This window comes from Neopelma chrysocephalum, unplaced genomic scaffold (genome assembly GCF_003984885.1).
Source record: "Neopelma chrysocephalum unplaced genomic scaffold, ASM398488v2 Primary Assembly neopelma1_75, whole genome shotgun sequence".
NCBI lineage: Eukaryota > Metazoa > Chordata > Aves > Passeriformes > Pipridae > Neopelma > Neopelma chrysocephalum.
Window position 1 is genome coordinate 1,826,260 of NW_020897736.1, and position 20,822 is coordinate 1,847,081.

A 20,822-nucleotide genomic window follows, 5' to 3' on the forward strand; every position below is an offset into this window, starting at 1 on the left:
CCCGGGCGGGCCCGGGTTGTTTGTGACGGCGTCAGTGGCGGCCGCGGCCCCTCGTCCGTGCCGGGCCCCGCGGGGGCCGCGCTCAGGTAGGCGGCGGGTCCGGCCCGCGGGGGCGGTCGCAGGGAGCTCCGAGGGGCTGCCGTGGGCAGGGGCTGCCCGGAACGGGGCACAGCCCGGGGCGCCGGGGTCGGGGCAGCCGCTGGTGGTGCGGGGAGCGGGTGAGCGGGGCCGTGCGGGGCGGCCGCGCTGCTCTGCGGGGCCGGGCGGGGGTCACTGCGCGGGGGTCACCGCCGTGCTGGCCCCGGCCCCGGCCCTGGGCGCTGGCGTTCGCCAACTTCCTTCCCTCTCATCCCGAGGCGCTGCCGGCCCGGCTGATGCAAGGTGCTGTGTTTCATAAACACCGGCACTGTGTCTTTAGCCGCGCTGGCCCCGCGCCGCGCTCTGCTTCAGGTGCAACAGGAGCACCTGTGCGAGAGCAGCGCTGGGTGCTGAGCAGGGAATGTCCGGCGCTGGCGTGGCCTGGCTTTCAGAAGCCACATTTGTCTTGCTGAAAATCACAGCCTGTATGGGTTGCTAAATATATTCCTGGAGAAGAATGTTACTCTGGGAAAAAAAATTGCGACTTAGCAGAAATAATAAACTTTCAGGAGAACGTTGAAGAGTAATGCCACTAAACCTGGTTTTATTTCTGTTGTGTAACAAAGAAGCTATTGTGGAAGAGAACTGTGAGTTTTTGCTTGCAGTGACAGCACAGCAAACTCCACAGAACACATTCACATTCCTGTTGGTGCCTGTTACTCATCTTTGTCAGTGCTTATTGAAGGTTGTTTTTTTTTCATCTAGGAAATCCTCTTTTTTTAAATGCTAGAACTTAAGGATTTGTTTAGATTGGAGTGGTTATTCTTTCTGAGTCTGGTATTTATTCTACTTCACAGTGGATAAATAGGATGTGGTATCTCATGTTTATTTTTATATAGATAACTGAGATAACTTGTGTTACATTAGCAACAATACATATGGCTGTAAGCTTTCACACCTTATGCTTCTGGTTTGCATTTCACTAAGGGTAGGAAAATAGTTCACACTTCTGAATCCCTGCCTCCTCTAATATGTTAAAGTTGAACTCTGAATATAGTGGATATTTATTTTGGCTAGATAGAAATAAAAAAGGTGGTGGCAGTAGTGGCAACGAAGATATCTAGTGAGAATACAAAACCAGTGAAACTGTGTGTTGGGGGTGTGGTTTTTGTTTTTTCTTTTTTTTCCCTAAGTCTTTCCTTCTGGCTTAGCCTAACATACATGAGATGTGTGACACTACTGTATCCTCCAGTTATCCCTGCCATTATTGGACTGGAACCCATTGATGTCATCTGGATTTGTTAGGAAGTTTGCAGGCTTTATGTCTGTTTAATTCCTTAGTAGCTCAAAGCTACTTTTTCAAAATAACTTGCATTCAGGAAGTGCCAACCATATCCAGCACCTTTAGGCTGGTAGGAAAAGCATACTGGTTCTTACTGGATCTTTGTCATTTGGTGGAGAATAAGGCTGGTGAAATTTTTGTGAGTGGATCAGTTTAGCCATTCAGTTCAGATTAGTCTTCTGTATTTCAATTTACTTAAGGGACTGGATTTGACCTCAGATTTAGTTATGACTATGTGTGATTTAGTTATGACTATGGGTGTTATTAACCTCTTACAGAAATAAGCTGTTTAGCTGATGATTGAAGTTCAGGAACACTGTACCTAGGTAATTTTTTTATTAAAGTTTTTTTAAGCTGATTTTGTCTTTTAGAGCTAACTAATTATTAAAATGCCTTACTTTTGATAACTGTTTTACACATGTATGTTTAGTGAATGAACTTGTAGGAATGCATTGACCCTAAAGCTGCCCTTCAGTGTGATGCCAAGCTATCTCTGTATCATCGTTTGGCTAAATTTAGCAATTCTACCCACAAACCTCAGTGTTCTTGTAATTATTCCTTTTTTATTCCATTATTTTTCTTGATACTAAAAACTTTTCTATTTTGGAGGCTGATCACCTGTATGCAGTTACACACTATTAGTATAATATTATGGTTGAATACAAGATAAGTAACTTTTAACTCAAAGTCATGTATCAAAGTGAGCAAGTAATAGAAAATAATGATTGTTTGTCTGCTTCTTTCTCTGCTTTTTTATAATATTTTTTAATGATGTCAGTGCCCACACAGTTAGGTCCTAAAACTTGTGTTTGGGAAGGGAAGATGGATGTTTCCATGTGTATTCAGTAGAATTGAGTTTATGCAGTTACCTGCCAGTCTGTGCTGTGGGTGGGGAGGGAGAGCAGGATGACATTTGTGTTAACTCAGCCAGGGCCCAGGAGGAAATGCTGGGGTAGCTGAAGGAAGACAGATGTTACAAAGTCCAGCACAGAGTCTGCTGTTAAAATCTGCCCTTTCAACATCTGCAGATGCACTTGTATCAGAAACTACTGGTGACCTGAAGTTATCTTTTAAGAGTTCACTTTTTGCAGCGTAGCCTGTGATGTTTCTGACAGGTGATGAGTTCTGGGGCTGGTAATTACCTTCCTCTGAAAGGAATGCTGCTGCTGCTGGATGCCTGGTCAAATTGAGAATAATTAATGACAGCAAGCAGATGTCATCGTCACTCTGGAACACAGTCTTTGCCATTTGGGCATTTGTTATTTTCAAGATTGAAGAAGTATGATTTTTAGATGGATCACGATTAAAAAAAAAATTTTTGATCATTATGTTCTGTATGATAGAAAAAAAAACCAAACCAAAATACATCCCCCCCACTTCCCCCTCCCAAACTTAACATTCCCTAATTGAGATTCCGGGAAAAACACTAATGAAGGAAGAAAAAGATCTGCAGGAAAATGACAATGGTATTCAAATTAGGGCTTTATAAAAAAAAATAGAAATTCAGTTTCTCTGTAGTTTTGATACCTAAGTTGATTATTAGTGAGTATTTTTGCCTTATAAACTGTGGTTGTTATGGTCATCATTGCCTTTTTTACAGAGGTACTGTAGATATGTTAATTGAAGTTAATGAGAAAAAAGCATTATCTTAGAAAAACATACAATAACTGCCATAATGCAGAGATAGGAGACAGATGTTTACTGTATTGTGTAAGAAAGCTAAATGGAATTGAAAGTTTTGTATTTTGTTGTGCCAGTTTCTGGCCATACTGGCGTATTTGGATGTTCTCATTCAAGGTTTGTGTATATTTTCAGTGTTAACAAACTGGGAGTAAAGACAGGGGGATAAAGTAGAGTAAATAAATTTAAACACGTAGGTGCTTTCCTCTGTGTTCATACTGGAAGTAATTAGGTGTGGGAAATAAAGCAGGTGTCTGAAATTCGCTGAAGTTTTATTGAACCGTGATTTCTTTTGCTGTTTTATTACATTGATGCGTAATGAAACAGGCAATTGATTGGAAATTGCTCAGTTTTGGGAAGATTTTCACCAAGATGAATCTATAATAAATTTTATTTAACAACTTGGTATATTTTTATTTCAAGGAACAAGAAATGCATTAAAGTTCTTTTTAAAGTCATTTTGCTAGTTAAGGACCTCAGAAATTGATCTGAATATGCAAGAATAATGAATATTCTGTATTCCTGGTAAATTCTCAGTAAAAAGGGGAAAAAATAAGAAGGGAGCTGCAGCTGGACAGTTTTCTTCTGAAAATAACTCCCATAGTCCCAGTAGTATTGTAACAACTAAAATTTGTACTTCAGGTTATTTTCATTCTGGTTTTGTATTCGTCAGGTGCTCTCTCAATTTTCCTCAGAATCAGTGCATTTTAGAGCACTTGGAAGGAGTGAAAGAAACGTGAAACTTTGCTTTTGCCCAGTAGTTGGAGACAATTAGTCTCAGAAGATCCTAATTTTTGTATTCTCAAAAAACCCACTGTGTTTTTCTTGAATAAACTGTAGTTAGTTCCTGTGCGTGTAACAATCTAGAAATTATTTCCCATACTGAATCATCTCTAAAACAATGATTCTACAGACAAATTTTAATTTTGATTATTGATTTATTGACTAGCTTTGTGTGTCTGTGTTTGCTCTAAGAGCTTTTTGACTGGTGAAGTAGGTGTGTACTTAGCAAAGCTCTATTTGCTCAAGTATAAAAAAGATAATAGGAAATGAGTACAAAAGAATATATTTTCTTTTTAAACTTTTATTCTGCTTTTGTCCCCCCAAAAGTCCAGAATAACAATTTGTGAGTTAACATACTGTTCTGTAACATCATGATTTGGATTCTTTTGTGTTCTTTATTTTTTTTTTCAAGAGAGCAATGAAATTGTGTGTCTTGCATATTAAAAAATTCTACTTTTACTTGCAGTGTGTTTGGAAAATGTCTGAAAATTCCAGTGACAGTGATTCCTCCTGCGGCTGGACTGTCATCAATCATGAGGTACCGGTTTCAAATTAGTAAAGTTCTCTCAGTTTCAAAAGCACAAGAGAGCTGGTTTGAGGCTGATAAATGTTGGGCCTTGGTTGCATTTCTGTTGGTAGCAGTGGTATTTAAGAGAAGGTTCAAACTTCTTTTCCTTGTTTTGAGCCGGATGGATAAGTTGGAATCCTGTCACCAAAAGAAACAGAAAACTCCTGCACAGCAAGCAGGATAAAGGAGAGCACAGGCTGCTGGACTATGCTCAGATAAAAGGGAAAGGGTTTACAAATTGACTACAACAGTTGGATTACTCAGCTCTGAATTGCAGGCTTTGTTTTCATTCTTGGGATGGTTATTTTACACTGTAACTGCAAATGAATTGTGCAGTCTAAATGAGTTAACATAACACAAGATTATGGGATGGCAGGGGTTTGTCCAGCCAAAGCAGAACAGATTTCTGTGGCATAGAGATTTTCTGTTCCTGGTTATTCTTTCCTGGTTCAAGGAAGTAAGAATGGGGAAGCACTGGTGTTTAGGAGCTGCCATTATCAGCATTCTCCTGGTAAGAGCCCTTTGAATCTTGGACGTGAAGGAGGTAGAATGGATGAGAGGGGTGGGTACCTTCCCACAGGTGTTACCCAGGGAGGGGGTGATGTGGACTTCTGTATGCTTCAGTGAATTGGTTTGGATATTTAGGAAAGAGATAGAGCTATGGCCTAGACAAATTTGGAGTACTGTAGTGTTAATTTCTCACATATCATTGCAACCTGTATTGGTGATGACACAGTGGAATCTGTTTCTGGATTTGTTTTGCACTGAGTTAAGAGAGGCAAGAAATGGCCATTGTCCAGATTGTGACTGCAGAGAACTGACAGCTGTGTGTGCTGAACTGAGGGTCTGCTTTAAACAGAGAGAGGCAGTGCTGTGTATTGTTGGACTACTCCTGAGAAAGGACTTGCTAATTTTGTGTAGGAGGGTAGTGAGGTGATAATATCCTTTCTTGACCTCTTTGCTGTTACTGAAATGGAAGGGTGGTGGAGGTCTAGCAACAGATACAGTGAATCAGAGTTCATGCATCCACACCAGCCTGTATGTTTTTAAGAAAAGGCTGCCTTACCCTGCACTCAGGTAGCCCAGTTTCTTGGAATTTTAGCTAAAATTATAATCTGTTTTAAGCACTACTCCTAATGTTTGCCTTGTTGTAGAGCCTGGGCAAACTGAATTTTTGTTATTCTTTTCCTTATTCACAATTTAAGAAACGAGAGTAATGGTTCTCTCACATTAGAGAACAGTTGTCACACAGTAAATCTGTATACCTATCAATAAATCCCAGCCAAGCCCAAACCCCCAAATTATTTTGTATTTTCTTTCCTGAGATTTCTCTCAGATTTTAGTAAGTTACTTACAATTGAGTTGTGAATTTCTGCAAAATTTTTGAGATTAAAGCTGTGACACTTCTATAGACAAAAAGAAGAAAGATGTAAAGCTTTTGACAGTTTTCTAAAACGGGTAATTTTTGACGCCGTTTAAAAAAGGAACTTACATTCTGCAATCACATTACAAAGTTATCTTATGCAATTCTTTTTGAGGTATCTAATCCTTGTGAAGTACAGTCTCCTCTTAAAAATGAAAGCATACGTGTTTGCTTGAGTCCCTGAAATGAGACATCCAGGGAAACTGATCTGGAAGTATTACTACTACTGTAATTTCACACTTGCTGTTGCAAAAATAACTTATCTCTGTTTACAAAAACAGCTCAAGTTATTTATGGATCACAGTGACTTAGTATTTTTCAGTTATGTTTTGCATGTTTGTAGTTTTCTAGAACCTTACTTGTGTTCCATCAGTTCTTTTAAAGAAAAATTACAATATAAAGATTAAATATTTGGAATTGTCAAGCATGTTGCTTGCCTTTAGTGCCGTGGTCTCCTAGCATTGTTAATCTTCCTGTTGTTCTTTGAGGGTGTTGCTGACTGGCAGCTGACTAATAACTAAGACTCCTTTCTGGATTAAAGACAGAAATCTAATTTAGAGTTTGTATAAATATTTGTTTTTCTGGTGTCAAAGATGTTCTATTAAAGCAGTCATTCAAATTTGCTGACAGGAATTGAGATGGAGAAAAGTTATACATAGTTTTTCCTGGTAATAGCATTTATTAATGTTCATGGTGGTACTCTTGAAAGTTCCATTTTGGGGAGGTGATGTGTACTTACATAAAATACATGGACATGTGTGCAAGAATTAGATCCCATATTCAAAACCTTCCCTGTTTCTCTAAATTCCATTTAATGAACAGGTCTAATAAAGATAATAGTTATTTAAGATACTTAGCATAGTTATTAATTGATGCCTTAATTGCTGTCTTTTTTCCCCGAGAATTGTCTTCTTCTGACTTTTTTTGACCTCAGTCATGAGTATTACACACTAACAGTTGTTTCCCTCTAGTTAATGACTTGGTGTTTCACTTTCTTTTTTTTTGCTCAAAATTTTCTTCAGTTTTAAAGGTTATTGTTCTTCTGTTTTTATTATTAATGTTCTGTTTTCTTTGTAACCTTTTTCTCCTGCTTTAGTGTTGGAAACCCCAGTAACTGTAATGTCCATTTAAACTCTTCACCTTCAGGGTTCTGACATAGAGACAGTGACTTCAGAAAATGGAAGCACAAATGATAATCACGAGTTTGTTTCAGAAGAATATGTTTCTTTACAAGAAGAGGAGCAAGCAATTGATTTGCAAGGTAAGATATTAAAAAAGGAGCCGTTTCATGACATAGATAAGTATCTGTTGTAGCATTGGCACGAAATTAGAAACTCAGTAGAGTTTCTATACTTTGCAGACCTCTGTCAAAGTACTTGCTTCATCAGTGTTATGGAAAATATTCAATCATCACCTTATAAAAGTATCTTTTATTGAAATAGATGAAATTGGTGGAATGTCTTTCATTTTATCAATACTTTGGATGTGTTACAGAATAGTGTGCACTGATGCTGTTGGAAGCTAGTTTATGGAAGTGTTATTGATAAAAGAAGTATTCCTTAATAATGTCATAGATCAAATAAGAATAAATTGGAAGGAACAGTCAATCCTTGTACTCTTAAAAAATATCATTGTGACACTTTTAGCATTTCTTGAGTTGGAAGTGCGAGTCTGGTGCATATTAATATAATGAAAATCCTTCCACTTATTTTAATTACTAAATTTAATACTACTGCTGTGTTATTGCTCTAAGACTATTGCTGTGAGAACACAGACATGACAGGTTCAGTGTGCAGTTGACTAAATTTGGCTATGTTTCCAAATTCCTAACGTCTCCATGTAGAAACAGGATTAGACACACAAACTGGAAAATACTTGAATTACCCCAGCATAAAAATGTACTGTAGTATCAGCTTACAATATAGGGTTGTCTTTTTTTCTACCTGTGCTTTTCATTTATAGGTTACTTGCATTAGGATCAGTATGAGAATTTGGATTTAAGTATCCTGGATTCTGATATTTATGGAAGTATGTCAAAAACAAGATTTAGTGTCTCTGATACAAGCACATAATAGAAATCTGTCACAATTACATTTATTTTTTGGGGCGTGGGCATAATTTGGGGTTACTGGTTTTAATCCCATGTTTGTTTGCTTGTGTTTTTTTCCTCTTTTTATTTATATAGCTCAGTGCACCAACGATGAAGAGATACCAGTGGTAGATAACACTGTGTCTGAATTTGAGGAAACTCAGACAGTTCCAGAGGTAAAGTACATCATGTCATTCAGAAGCTTCTCTAAGCCCCATCTGACAATGGCAAGAAATGTTTTGAAGGCATTAAAATAAAGATACAGATTTTTCCTTTCTTAAAGTTTTGACAAATCTCTTTTTTTAAAATTACTTCATATTGTGTATACCTGAGTAATTTTCACATTGTCCCTTTCCTTAGGAAAAGAAACAAAAACTTCCTGACGATGGGTCCTGCGTTGGAACTATTAGCGATGATTCTGACATTGTTACACTTGAAGCTCCAAAACCAGAAGAAACTCAGAGTCAGGAGGAAGCTCCAGCAGATGGTGAAGAAGCTCAGAGTTCAGAGGATTTTAACATGGGTTCCTCCTCTAGCAGTCAATATGCATTTTCCCATGTAGAAACTGGTAAGAGCAGGAAATCACTAAGCAACTGTGTGTGAAAATGTCACCAAAAAAAGAACCCAAACCAGTCTTTGCTTAGGGAACCTTCTTTGTGTGGAGAGGGGGAAAAAATAGTGTCCAAGTATTTGGAGTCTCTAGAAAAACTCCAGGTGCCCTCATGCTAAAATTTTGTCTGAATGTATGTCTGCAACCTTTTTCTTTGAAAGTGATCTTCCCATTAAGCGTTTGCTATTTTAAATAGAAAGTAAATTTGTAGCATATCTTGAAGAAGTAAAATTCTCCTGGCAATTTTTTTGGCTTTTATAGAGTTGGCCTAAGTGAGTAGCAACTGGGAGAGAAATGATTTTTGGTGCCATGAGGACTATATATAAGATATTCTCAGTACTTGGCTGAAATAATAATCATATTCAGGAGGAGTGATAAGAATATTGGTTCAATTAAAAACAAACAAACTCCTAAAAAACCAAAAACCCCCCTTACTGTTGTGTTGCTCTTCTCTAGTTCTGCAGTTTTCCTCTGTGATTCTTTTCGGCTGCTTGTTTGTAATCTTTTCTGTTCCCTTTATTCTCTATGACAGTTTTTTGTATTGCTGATTCTTACTTTTCAAATTAAATTTATTTCAAGAGCAGGATTCTTAAAATACTGTTTTATCTTAGAAATAGGATGCATCATCCTTAAATGTTTATTTAAATGTATCTGTTTAGTATCCATTGGAAACAGAAAATGACAGCATCTAGTTACAACTAATGATGATTTGTAACAAAGCAGTTGCCTTCTTTAAGTCTTCTGGGTGACCTGACTTAATTGCTAATTTAAAATTTAGTCGACTTTGTTTTTTTTATTTTAGGATGAGTTCTAAAAATGCCTTTTTTTTCCCCCTCTATGTTTTTGTACACAAAAGTCAGTTGGCTGGAGAAGCTGAGGAAGATTCCTGATTGTGTAAGGGGATGGGGAAATGAGGTGAAAGAGCATGTGTCTCGCAGTCTTCCTTTCCAAGGTGGTGTGATTCAATTTGATCAGCTTGTGTAAAGCTGATTGCTTATGGCTTGCATGGAGTGTTCTTACAATTTTTAGTAGCGATCTGACTTGATCTTATAGTACTGATATTCCAGAGAGATGCTGAAAGCCAGTCCTCACTGGAGAATTTGGCTAAGCTGTCAGTGCTTTATTTGGTGTTCAAAAAAACGTTAATCTTGCATGGAGATTTGGAACAGACATCAGTGAGGTTTGTACTACGTTTTGATATATGTGCTTGACTGTTTGAATGAATGGTTCCTGTTGGATTCCAAATCAGTGTGTGACTGGCAAAAATAATTTCTTCCTTCTAACTTAAGCTGATTTCAGCATGGTGTCTAGTGGTGCTCAGTCAATTGATCAAGTATTGCAGAAAATATCTGGAATACTTTTGCAATTATTTTATATGCCAAAGTTTTAGCACTTGACATTGTCATGCTACTTTTTGGCAATGGAAATCTTTGCCATCCACTTCCTGTTGAGTTTTTTATTGTTTTGGAAAAACTTCAGACTTTTTCTAATGTAGATACTGAAACGTTCTGCAAGGATTTTCTTTTCTGCCACCTTTATTTTCAAACCAGTTCCTGTTTAGGCTGTCTTCACCATGCAGACAGAAATGTTTTAATACTGCTTCATGAATGATATTAAACGAGCAGAAGTGCTCATATGCTGCAGTGAATTGTATCTGGGCTTGAGTTGTGTCTTGCAAAAATGTCAAGGAGGATCACATTCTTAACTGATGTTACTTCACCTGGTTTCTGGTGTAGATCTGACACTTAGGAGCTAGAATTTTGGACTGCTATAGCAGTCACTCTTTGTTCCATCTGTAATCCTTTCCATCCTGGGATTGTTAGAGTACAGCTTTGTACTGAGTCCTTACAGCAGCTGTAAGGCAGGGTTGTGCTTGTCTAAAAGTGTAATTGCTGTTGACAACTTGCCAGTAAGTGCTTATGAATGGCTCTAAGTGTCTTATGGCATTTTGCTTTCTAATTGTCTTTTTTTTCCCTTTTCTATTCTTTGCTGTCCAGTGTATATCAAAGATTTTCTCATTTGCCTAGAAGCAGCTTGTTCCTTAAACCACTTCTGTATTCCTTGTGTTTAAGTTTCTTTGGTTGTTGAAAAACCCTAAGAAACCCCCACAGATAAGCAATAGTAACACCTGTCTTACTAAGTCTGTCCTGTATATTCCTCTGTAATGTCTGACCTCTGCATTCTGGTAATGCATTCTGAATGCTTGTCTTTATTCTCCAGGACTGGGGAAGTGTGCATCTGCTTAAATGACTGATTCTAAAATAGTGTCCTTCTGTACCAAGCTATAGAAATTCATTTAAGAGTCTGGATATCTAAGTCGCTGTTTAACTGATTTGTCTTTATTGCAAAGTCTGCTTGGTTGGTTTGGCTTGACTAATTGACTAAAATGGATTTTTTTAGGAAGGGGGAAAGCTGTCTTCCGTTATCTGGCATGTTGCTTGTCCATGGACTCAGAAATTAGACATGTATTCCATATACTAATTGGTAATCTTTTCTGTGCTTGATGTAATCACTTCTATCAAGTTGTGATTTATTTTAAGTGAAGAATCTTAAGTGGTAATGCTTTTTATAGGTGATAGCTAGCACTGCTTGGCATTCTTGCTGTTCAGTGATGTGTGCATGGCTTTTCTCAAACAAATGATTTCTTAGTTGTGAACTGTTCAAGGACAGTAACTCTGTACTTATATTTTTACATTTTGAGTGATGTTCTCTGATATAAGAATGAACAACCATATTTCTAGAAGGGACATTAGTGTTGTGTGATTGTGAGCAGCAAATTTAGTGTCCGAGCAGGAGCACTTTGTCATGTGCTGGAGGCTCCATTGATCAATCCCATTGAATGCATTTCAGGCATGTGAATGAGGTACAGCAATGTAGATACTTGAAAGCTGCTTTTTTAATATACTACTGCTTCCCCTTACACTTGAAAGTTATGCTTTTAAAGGAGGGGGATTAAATAATAATTACTTATGTACTGGATTACTTGAATTTATTTACAGTATATGCAGCAAACACTTGTGCCACTAATGGGAACAAGCAATTACAGCTCAGTTGTTACTTTCCTGGTTAGAATATATGGCTTTTGGGCCATAGACACGTGAACATACAAATGATATAATAAATTTTACAAAAATGTTATAAATGATATTTTTTAGGGTTAGAATTTGTTCTTATCTCAGATCTTGACCAATTCAATTTACCAAAACATCAGTCAGGTAATACAAGTGTTTTGGGTTAGGAGTGTTAGGGAAGGACAAACAGAAAAGCACCTGAGCAGTTATTTTCCTGTGCAGCAGTGGTTGAAAATGGCTTTTTTGAAAGGCAGGTAAAGATGTTAATAGGTGGTATATGGCAGACATTAAAAGTAAACAAAATTGTGTATTTAAATAAATTTGTATATTGACTTTGAATATTTGTAATAGCTACATTAATATAATTTTAGTGGAATATTGTCTGCAGCTGCATGTAGGTCACAGAATGAAGTTTTCTGAGAGAATATAATAAAACCATGTTTGTCTTCTAGGAGGCTTTCTTTTAGCAAGCCTTTATGTTGCTCTTTTATTATTAAATAGCTCAGTCTTCATAGCTGCAAGAGAAGGAAAACTGAATTCTTAACCTTTCTACTTCACAAGAATTTGCAGAGGCAGTACATGTAGATGCTTTAAGAGGCAGAATTGTCTGAAAGAAACACTTTCTAATGATTTAGTGGTAAGATAGGTGGAAGTGCTGTACAGCTTTTTACTGAAGTTTTCTTGATTCTCTATCGTTTCCTTTAAAAAAAATAATTTTTAACTTCGGAGATCGTGCAGTCTGTTCATACCATCAAGCATAAACTATAACACTGAGAATTTTAATTTTGGTTTTTTATGTTCTCTAAGATAAATGCCAAATACATTCCGCATAAATGTGATGGGTTTTGATACTCAGATTGGGTTTTAAAGCTACAATGAATGCATGTTAATGGCCTAGTGGTTAGGATGCAGCACTCTCACCGCTGCGACCCAGGTTTGATTCCCAGTCCCCCCGGGGCAGATGGAGCCCGTTAGCCCTGTGAGGCCATCCATCTATGAGAAGGTCACTCTAAACAAACCTACGTCCTGAGGACCTCACTGCCATTGTCCAAGCTCGCTTGGCCCCGGCAGATGAACCTTAGGATTAAAGGGTGGGCTCAGTTCAGCGCAGGCTGTGTCTTATTGACGGAGAGGCATGGACAAGGTGCGTTGAATCAATATGATTAGCAAGATGTCCGCTTTATTAGAAGAAACGACAGCTTATATACTGCTAATTACACACACAGACATGTGATTCTTTCTCAGGATACATTGGATACATAAGGAAAACATACTGCGTTGTCCAGGACTAATTGGTCCACAGCAGGTGTCCATAAAACTTGTTCACCTTCCAAGAAAACTCCTCCTTCACCTCGGCACCAGGCCTGCGGCCATATTAGTGGCACAGTATTTTTTATTATCTGCACCCAGCTGTGCTAAGGTAAAGGTCTCAGAAATGCAATACATATTGTTCACAGAACTCCTGCACGGCTACAGTGTCTCACCTAAAAAAATCCATTGCGCAGGCTGGAAAGGTAAAAGACCTTTCCCAAACTCTTCGTTCGCGAAGACTGGCCATTATTAATGCATGTTAAATACTGTTCTCTGTTGTTTTTCAGTGTTTCCATCTCAGGCCAGCAGTGAGGAGTCCAGCAGTGATGAGACCAGCAGCCAGTCCAGCCCCGCCGTGCGGAAGCGCCGCCCCAGGAGGAGGTTGGTGTCCGGTTCCGAGGCCGAGGGCGCGGCCCCGGCGGAGCCCGAGGCTGAACCCCCCAGGGAGGAGCAGCACCAACGCCAGTTCAGCAGTGGCCTTAACAGATGCATCGTCCTGGCCTTGGTGATTGCCATCAGCATGGGCTTCGGGCACTTCTATGGTGAGTTCCTAGCAAACAAAATACACAGAATCAACATCTTGCATTTATTGTGACTCTGAGATCTTTTCTCGTTCTCTGCTGACAACCTAAACCTAAACATGAGAGAAAGCAACTGTTAATGAATTGGTGATACAGGGAGGTCCTTCAGTGGTGCAACTGTGTTTAATACAAACTACTTCAAAATTAAAGTAAATAAATAGAAATTACATCTTGCTTGCCCTTCCAGGTAGAAATTTCTTGTTGTTCTCATAATGCAGTGTGTACCTTTCGTTTTCCACATATTTTCTTTTGGAATAAATTTGTGGTAGTGCTTACCATTCCTAACAGCATTCAGAGAGTCATTTCAGGCTTTTGTCCCATACATACTTGTCTGGTAAATGTAAGAGCAAGTCATATTTTTCACAGGAGTTTGTAGTATCAGTATTTTTCTCTGAGAAAAATGTGCTGTGTTTGTCCTTGCAATTCCAGAGTCGTTTAGGGAATACGGGATAGCAGCAATTTTTCTGTGTTCAGTGGCTTGCCTGAAGTTAAACACTACATAAATTGTTACTACAGTTAATAAAGCAGCAGAACTCATTCCATATGTGAATCTACCTAGTGCATTCCTGATTTTCTAAGATGCATGTGTTATGATAAAAGTGAGAGAGGACATGGGATTCAGTTGGAAACTGGGAATATGATTCTCGTTGGATTTGGTTTTGACTGATTGTTAGGGATCTAAGTTCTGACACTTATTTTCAGATTTATACTAATTTTCACTTGACCAATTTTTTTATTCTTAGGTAAACCTGAAGGTAAGAACCGTGAATGACTATTTTGGATGCTGTGCTTGCATTCAGATTAACTTTTTAAATTGTATGTATGTGTGCACACACATCCATATATGTATGCGTATTTACATTAAAAAAAGTAAAATGATAAATCAGGTCTCAAGAATTGCTAGTATATGTGAGATTATAGGAATGACTAACCCAGTAATGTAAAACACTTTTTATGTAGCAGTTGCAGCAGGTTGTAGTAATTGGTGCAAAAACTGATTGATGTGTGTTGGCACGTTGGAAGGAGCACAATGACCAGACCAGTCTGTGGTAGTGCTTGGTGGTGGTAACTTGAGATTTCAGTTCTGTTCATCACTTCACACTGTATTTAAATTAGTGTTAATGATAAATACTATCCTGTTAAAGAACTTTGGATGGATGAGAAGTACATTTTGAACATGAACTCAGGGTCATATCTTTATTAAGGAATTAATTGAATCTGTACTTCAAAATGAAAATTGTCATCACTGAGGACAGTGATTGCAGCATTTTCAGCAGAAAGAAAGTAACTGTGTGGCTTTAGTTTTTGCTTCAAGTGAAAGTTCTCCATGATTATGTGATAATTGATCTTTCTACCACTAGAAAGGAAATCAAATCCTACCTTCCATCTTCCTGTGCTTTAGGTTTTTCTCAACACAGACTTGCAAAGAGAAATCCATCTCCCTAGAGATGGATCCATCTCCCTACTTTGCATTTTCATGATTTGGCTTGGAATGAATGTTTTTCTCATCAGTCTCATAACGTTAGGGTGATTGTCATGGACGAGGATTGGAAAGGGTTACTTTTTATGAAATTGCTTCTCTTTTTTTGGATCGATATCAGGATAGTGTTTTCCCTTTAGCTCAAGCTCCAGGACCCCTTTAAGACTTTGAGATGTAGAAAGCAACTAGGATTAGATCTTAATCAGTAACTTTATCCTAATCAGTATTAAACTGAGTTAACTGGCTTTGTCATGCTCTAGGAAAGAGATCTGAAAGAGAGCAAGCTTTCCAGGGAAAGCTAAAGTTAGGCAGGAAGTCCTTGCCAGAAAAATGTCTCCTTATGGACATTCAAATATTAAATATTTTTCTTTCACTAGAATCTGCAAAGGGGGCTATGGCTCTAATGCAAGGGATTTGGATAGATTACTTAAAGAATCTGAAGGATACTGTGACTCAGACTACCAGCTGGAAACACAAACCAATTACTGAGGCATGGCACCTCATTATGTTCATTTTCAGTGTTGCTAAATGTCATTTTTGCTTACTGTATCTAAATTATGATTTTTTGATAAGGAGAGAAAAAGAGCTTTAAGTGTTTTCCTGTAATTCAGGTTCCTCTTAGCATGAACCCTTTACAACAAGAAATTGTCCTTGACAAAAAAAAAATTGATGTCTAGTACAGCGAAGATATTTTTTCTGAAAACCAGTGTCTCAGCCTTTGTCTGACAAGTGAAAAACAGGATATTTACTTACTCTTGAGCCTTTGCTCATGGATAAGGATGACAAGACAGGGCCTTGCAGTACTTGTTGCTTTGTGAGCAGTGTGTCATAGTTGTGTTTCTGCATGAAAGTTTAAATACTGTGCTAATACTGTCTTATTCATGTAAGTGTACTTAACAGTCAAAATTGTTGTTCTGAAGTGGATAATGCATGGATCAGTGGTCTCCCTTTTATCCTGGCTGACTTGCACGTTACTAAAAAAATTATGAAGAAGTCACACGTGTTCTTTCCTGCACAACTGTTGTTGTGTTGTTTTTGGATCTAGCTTGTTTCTGTGTAGTGTTGCAAAATTCCTTTATTTGTTATCAAATAAAAAACAGCGTAGTAATGAATTTTTGGATCTGAGCAATTGTTTATTATTGGAAGAAACAGAGTTGGTATGTAACAATCTGGTTTTATAATCTTTATTTTGTTACAGCTAAACAGTTACTAGTAAGTACTGGGCAGAAACGGTAAGGTAAGAATGCTTCTGAATTTGCAGAGAGAATGAAGAGGATGTTAAGGTTCCTCTGTTCCTCTGACTCCTTACTCTGAGTCAGTCTATCAAAGGAAAGTTTTTTATCTTTGTAGGTACAGTTCAGATCCAGAAACGGCAGCAGCTGGTGACAAAGACACGTGAATTCAAAGATATGAAAGATGACCTTTACCAGTGCCAACAAGAGCAAGGAGATCAAGTGCACCACAAAGTGGGGGTAGGTTTGAGCTTAGCTGGAAGTCATTGCATTATTTTGTCTGTATTTTACACAAAGTGAAATTAATTTATCACACAAATCCATTAAATTTTTGTCTTTAGTAAGTTCTTTCTGAGAACATAGTTTTTTCTTTCTCTTGAATTCTTGACAGAGATTTATGTTGATCGAATTTGTTTAAACATACTGTGTTTTATGTAGTCTAGGAGTTATCTGGACACAGGGACTGTCTCTTTTCCTGGGACATAATGGCAGATTGCCATTAATAAAGACAGCAGAAGTAGAACATGCTGGTAAAAACCTGTTATAGGCTGAACCTACAGGTTTTATGAATTTGCTTTCTAAATTATCAATGGTTATTAATTTTTAAAATACTTTACTTGTACTTTTGGTTTTTTACTGTTACCTCAGTCACAGAGATTAGGGAGTGCTTTGTGTATGTGTGTTATCTTTTTTTTTTTAAACTTTTCTTTTATGTGGCTGTTAACAGCATTTATGCATAATTCAGTATGTTCTAGAGCTTGTCACTGATGCCAACAGACTGGGGAGATCCTTTTGTGTTAAAATATAGTTACATGAACATGTATTTTCAGCCACTAATTTGGTTCAAAATCAGCGCATGAAGTTCTGCCCCAATTGTTGAATGCCCATACTTCTAATTTATTTGGATTTGTAATCTGTAAATCCAGTTTGCTGAACATGAATCAGCAGCAAACATGCACATCTTGAATTCCTTTTAAGATGTTACAGTTCATGTTCCCAATTGTCTATCCTTCAGCCAGTTAAACCACCACAAACGAGGGGTGATGACCTCTGGTTGGAAGAGGGAGTCTCTCCTCACATGGTCTTTGTTGCCAAGAAAGTGTTTGTGTGATAAACAAACTGAACTGAGATAAACAAACCAGCTCTATTTTTGCATCCTGCTGTGATATGTTTCACTGCATCCAAAATGACAAGTAAACTCTGTTTGGGCTACCATGGTTTTTCATCTTTCTAGCTAAAATTGTAACAATTCTCACTGCAGTATTTTTGATTTTTTCCTTTTTGTTTCTTTTAGTCACTCAAGGGAGATCTTGCCACATGTTTGACCTTTAATGAGGTGGAGAAGAAATCATTCGATTCTCAAAAAAAAAGCCTTGCTGCAGAAAATCAGCACTTAAGAGAATCTCTAGAGAGGGAAGAAAAAGCTTTGGCCTCACTTCAGGAAGAATTAAGGAAGCTAAGACAACAAATTAGAAACTTAGAAGATAAAGGCACCAGCACTGAATCTATTGTAATGGAAAATCAGAAACTAAGGGAACATTTGGAAGAGGAAAAGCAAAGAAACAACAATTTTCTCAGGCAAAAGGAAACACTCTTTGCAGAGGCACAGATGTTAAGGCGAGAACTGGACAAAGAACGTCATGTTACAGAAGCTCTGAAAAAAGAACTGGAACAGTTAAGTTCTCGTCAAACACCTGAGAGTGCTAATGATGATGATGATGATGATACATTAAGAGAAAATCAGGAAATAGAAACTCTACGAGGAAGACTAATAGAACTAGAGAAAAAGCTGAACTTCGAGCAACAACGCTCTGATTTATGGGAGAAGCTGTATGTTGAAGCAAAAGACCAAACTGAAAAACAAGAAATTTATGAAAATGGACAAAAGAAAGGTGCTAAAGGGCAAAGTAAGACTAGAAAGAAATCAAAGGAATCATTTTTTGGTTCAGTTAAAGAAACTTTTGATGCTATGAAAAACTCCACGAAAGAGTTTGTAAGACACCATAAAGAAAAGATTAAGCAGGCTAAAGAAGCAGTGAAAGAAAACTTGAAAAAATTCACTGATTCTGTAAAGTCTACATTCAGACACTTCAAAGACAGCACAAAAAACATCTTTGATGAAAAGGAGAAGTCATCAAATGATAAAAGATATGAGGCACACAAGAAAGCTCGAACTTTTTACCGAGACCATAACTCCTACGAGAATCAGAAGCACACACATTACAGGGGACCCAACATGCCAAAAGATTTCAAAAGTGGAAGAAAACATCATTTTACAACATTTGAAAAAGATGCAGATTCTCAGAAATGTCTCAATGATGACTTGTGTAATAGAAAACACCACTTTGTCCCAAAGGGCTGCTCTGGTATTTTTGAATGTGCTCATCAGGAATTCATTAGTCTCTTTAACAGAGTATCGGATCCTATCAGGGTGGATGAATTTAACCGGCTAATGAAGAAGTATTTGCAACAAGTTGTACATAACTTTCATCACTGGAGAGAACTAGAAAATTTCATCAATAAGTTTTTTCATAATGGGTTATTTATACACGACCAGATGCTGTTCACTGATTTTGTCAATGATGTCAAGGATTACCTGGAAGATATGAAGGAATACCAGAGTAATAATGAGAAGGTTTTTGAGGATTTGGACAAATATGTCTACAGATACTACTTTCATTATGATAATTCACCCCAATATGGACCCAGGTTTGTGTCTGTTTCCTGAACTTGATAACACAATGAATTAGTTTTTGTAAAGACAACCAGTCTCCTTGTTCTAATAGATGCTCTTCAAGAGGGTAGATAGATAGACATAGACAACAGAAGACTTTCTGAAGGACTCGGTGGAAATACTTAATTGTGTTACATAAAGTGGATCTGTAGTACCTTACATAGAAATTTTGTGTGTGTAAATAGCACAATCTAATATTTCTGCTGGCTTCTTTAGAAAACAGTGTAACTGTCAGTAGGATTTCCTTAGACTGAACAGCTCTCATTGCCTGCCTGATGGAATGAATAACTGTCTTGGAAGGAGCATTAACTAGGACTTTATTGTTGTCCTTCCCTGAATGAGGTTTTTGAATATATTAGAGCAGTCTGGGTCCTGTTCTGACAGGTATATTGCCTGTTGGCTTTTCAGGAATTTCACTACTCTTGTAGCTTAGTATAATACTAAGTTAGTCTGTAGGCCCAGAGCAGAGTTCATCACATAGCAGGCTTTAGTCCAGGTCCTGAGCCTGACTAAATTTTGTTCAGACTTGCTTACAAAGGTCCTTGGCATGAATTGTTTCCTGTGTTACTTTCCTGTATCTAAAGGTATTCTCAGGGCTTCTACAGGGCACTTGTGATGTGCAGCCTGGCTGGCCCAAAGCTGATGCATGTGGTGGGCTGTTAGTACTGCAGACACTTTGGTGAAAGAAAGTTTAGCAAGCAGCCTCAATATACTGTGTGGAACTTGCCTTTTCTGGACTACTTATTAAAAGCCACATAAAATATATACTTACTATTAGTCTTACAATATTGGCTATATAGTCCCTTGTGCTAGTGTTTATTCTGATGAGGTAAGAACAAATGCAATGTATGAACTCATTTATAATACATGAGAAGTTTTCCTTGTAGCCATAATAGAACCTTTTCTTGTGTTGGTATTTAGTGCAAAGCATATTTACTGTTTAGATCAAGGTGCAGTTCTTCAGTCAGGTTTCTCTTTTGTGCTTGTATTGCTTATTAATTCATGCATTTCATTGCAGCTGGAAGTCTGAATTATTAAATACTTTGGGGTTTCTAAATATTACGTGAGGTAGTACTTTCTCCTGTAGAAAGCTGAACCATGAGGATGATAATCCTATTATAAGCTACCAAGTAGCCTTTTTAATATGTAGTTTTGGCAAATGCATATTTGTTATGTTTTTATTTACAGTCCAAATACACATTCCTAATTTATTATTAAAGAGAACTTTAATTTTTAATTAAATACTTAGTTTTTGAGAATTTATTTTAGTTTGCAGAAAAACAATTGCAAATTCATTTACTGATAGTATTATACAAAAGTCTGTGTGATGAAAATATTCTTAATTTAACTTTGCAGAAGGCTAGAAACAGTAGCCATATGGTAACAGCCTGTAGGGTAATGGGACTGTTTGCATAAATGTGCTTACTGTACAGGAAAACCTCTGAAGTGTCCATCTTTACTCAAAGCATCCTTTCCTAAGTGCCTGTAAAGTTTTCATTATCTCTGTAGAGCAGAGTGTAAGAGAGTAACTGAAAAGTGGATTGAGACCTCACCCAGGCCATCACAGTAGGAATAATCAAATAGGTGTTTACCTGGCTTTGTTCTAAAAAGGTCTTTGGGCAACCAACTGCAGAGCAGCTTTATTTTTAGAAAGCATTTCTTTTATGTATACTGCCTTATTGGTGATTTAAACAAACAAATCCCTCACACATTCTGCTTACAAGAGAAAGGACTCCTTAGTACTGATTTAGTTTTCAGTCAACCTCTGCATGTTAAAAGCTGCTCTTGACAATGTAATTGTGTTTCAAAATGCTTTTAGATAGATGCTTTCATAAGAGTG

The 20,822-nt window shown here is 37.6% G+C and overlaps 1 protein-coding gene across 7 annotated transcripts in view; it reads left to right on the plus strand.

Annotated features, from left to right (window-relative positions):
* CCPG1 (cell cycle progression 1) overlaps positions 1 to 20,822 on the plus strand; it is a 24,164-nt gene continuing 3,342 nt past the window's right edge. The window contains exons 1-10 of one of the 7 annotated variants that reach the window (XM_027688279.1): positions 1 to 86; positions 4,350 to 4,421; positions 7,021 to 7,135; positions 8,060 to 8,139; positions 8,324 to 8,531; positions 9,430 to 9,525; positions 13,243 to 13,497; positions 14,280 to 14,291; positions 16,367 to 16,488; positions 17,543 to 18,957. In XM_027688279.1, coding sequence (XP_027544080.1) covers positions 4,362 to 4,421; positions 7,021 to 7,135; positions 8,060 to 8,139; positions 8,324 to 8,531; positions 9,430 to 9,525; positions 13,243 to 13,497; positions 14,280 to 14,291; positions 16,367 to 16,488; positions 17,543 to 18,957 — 2,363 coding nt within the window. In that variant the 5' untranslated portion in view covers positions 1 to 86; positions 4,350 to 4,361. Of the gene's footprint in view, positions 87 to 362; positions 382 to 1,723; positions 1,747 to 4,349; positions 4,422 to 7,020; positions 7,136 to 8,059; positions 8,140 to 8,323; positions 8,532 to 9,429; positions 9,526 to 13,242; positions 13,498 to 14,279; positions 14,292 to 16,366; positions 16,489 to 17,542; positions 18,958 to 20,822 lie in introns of those variants that run through there. The other 6 variants (XM_027688281.1, XM_027688280.1, XM_027688276.1 and 3 more) reach the window with 6 other exon arrangements.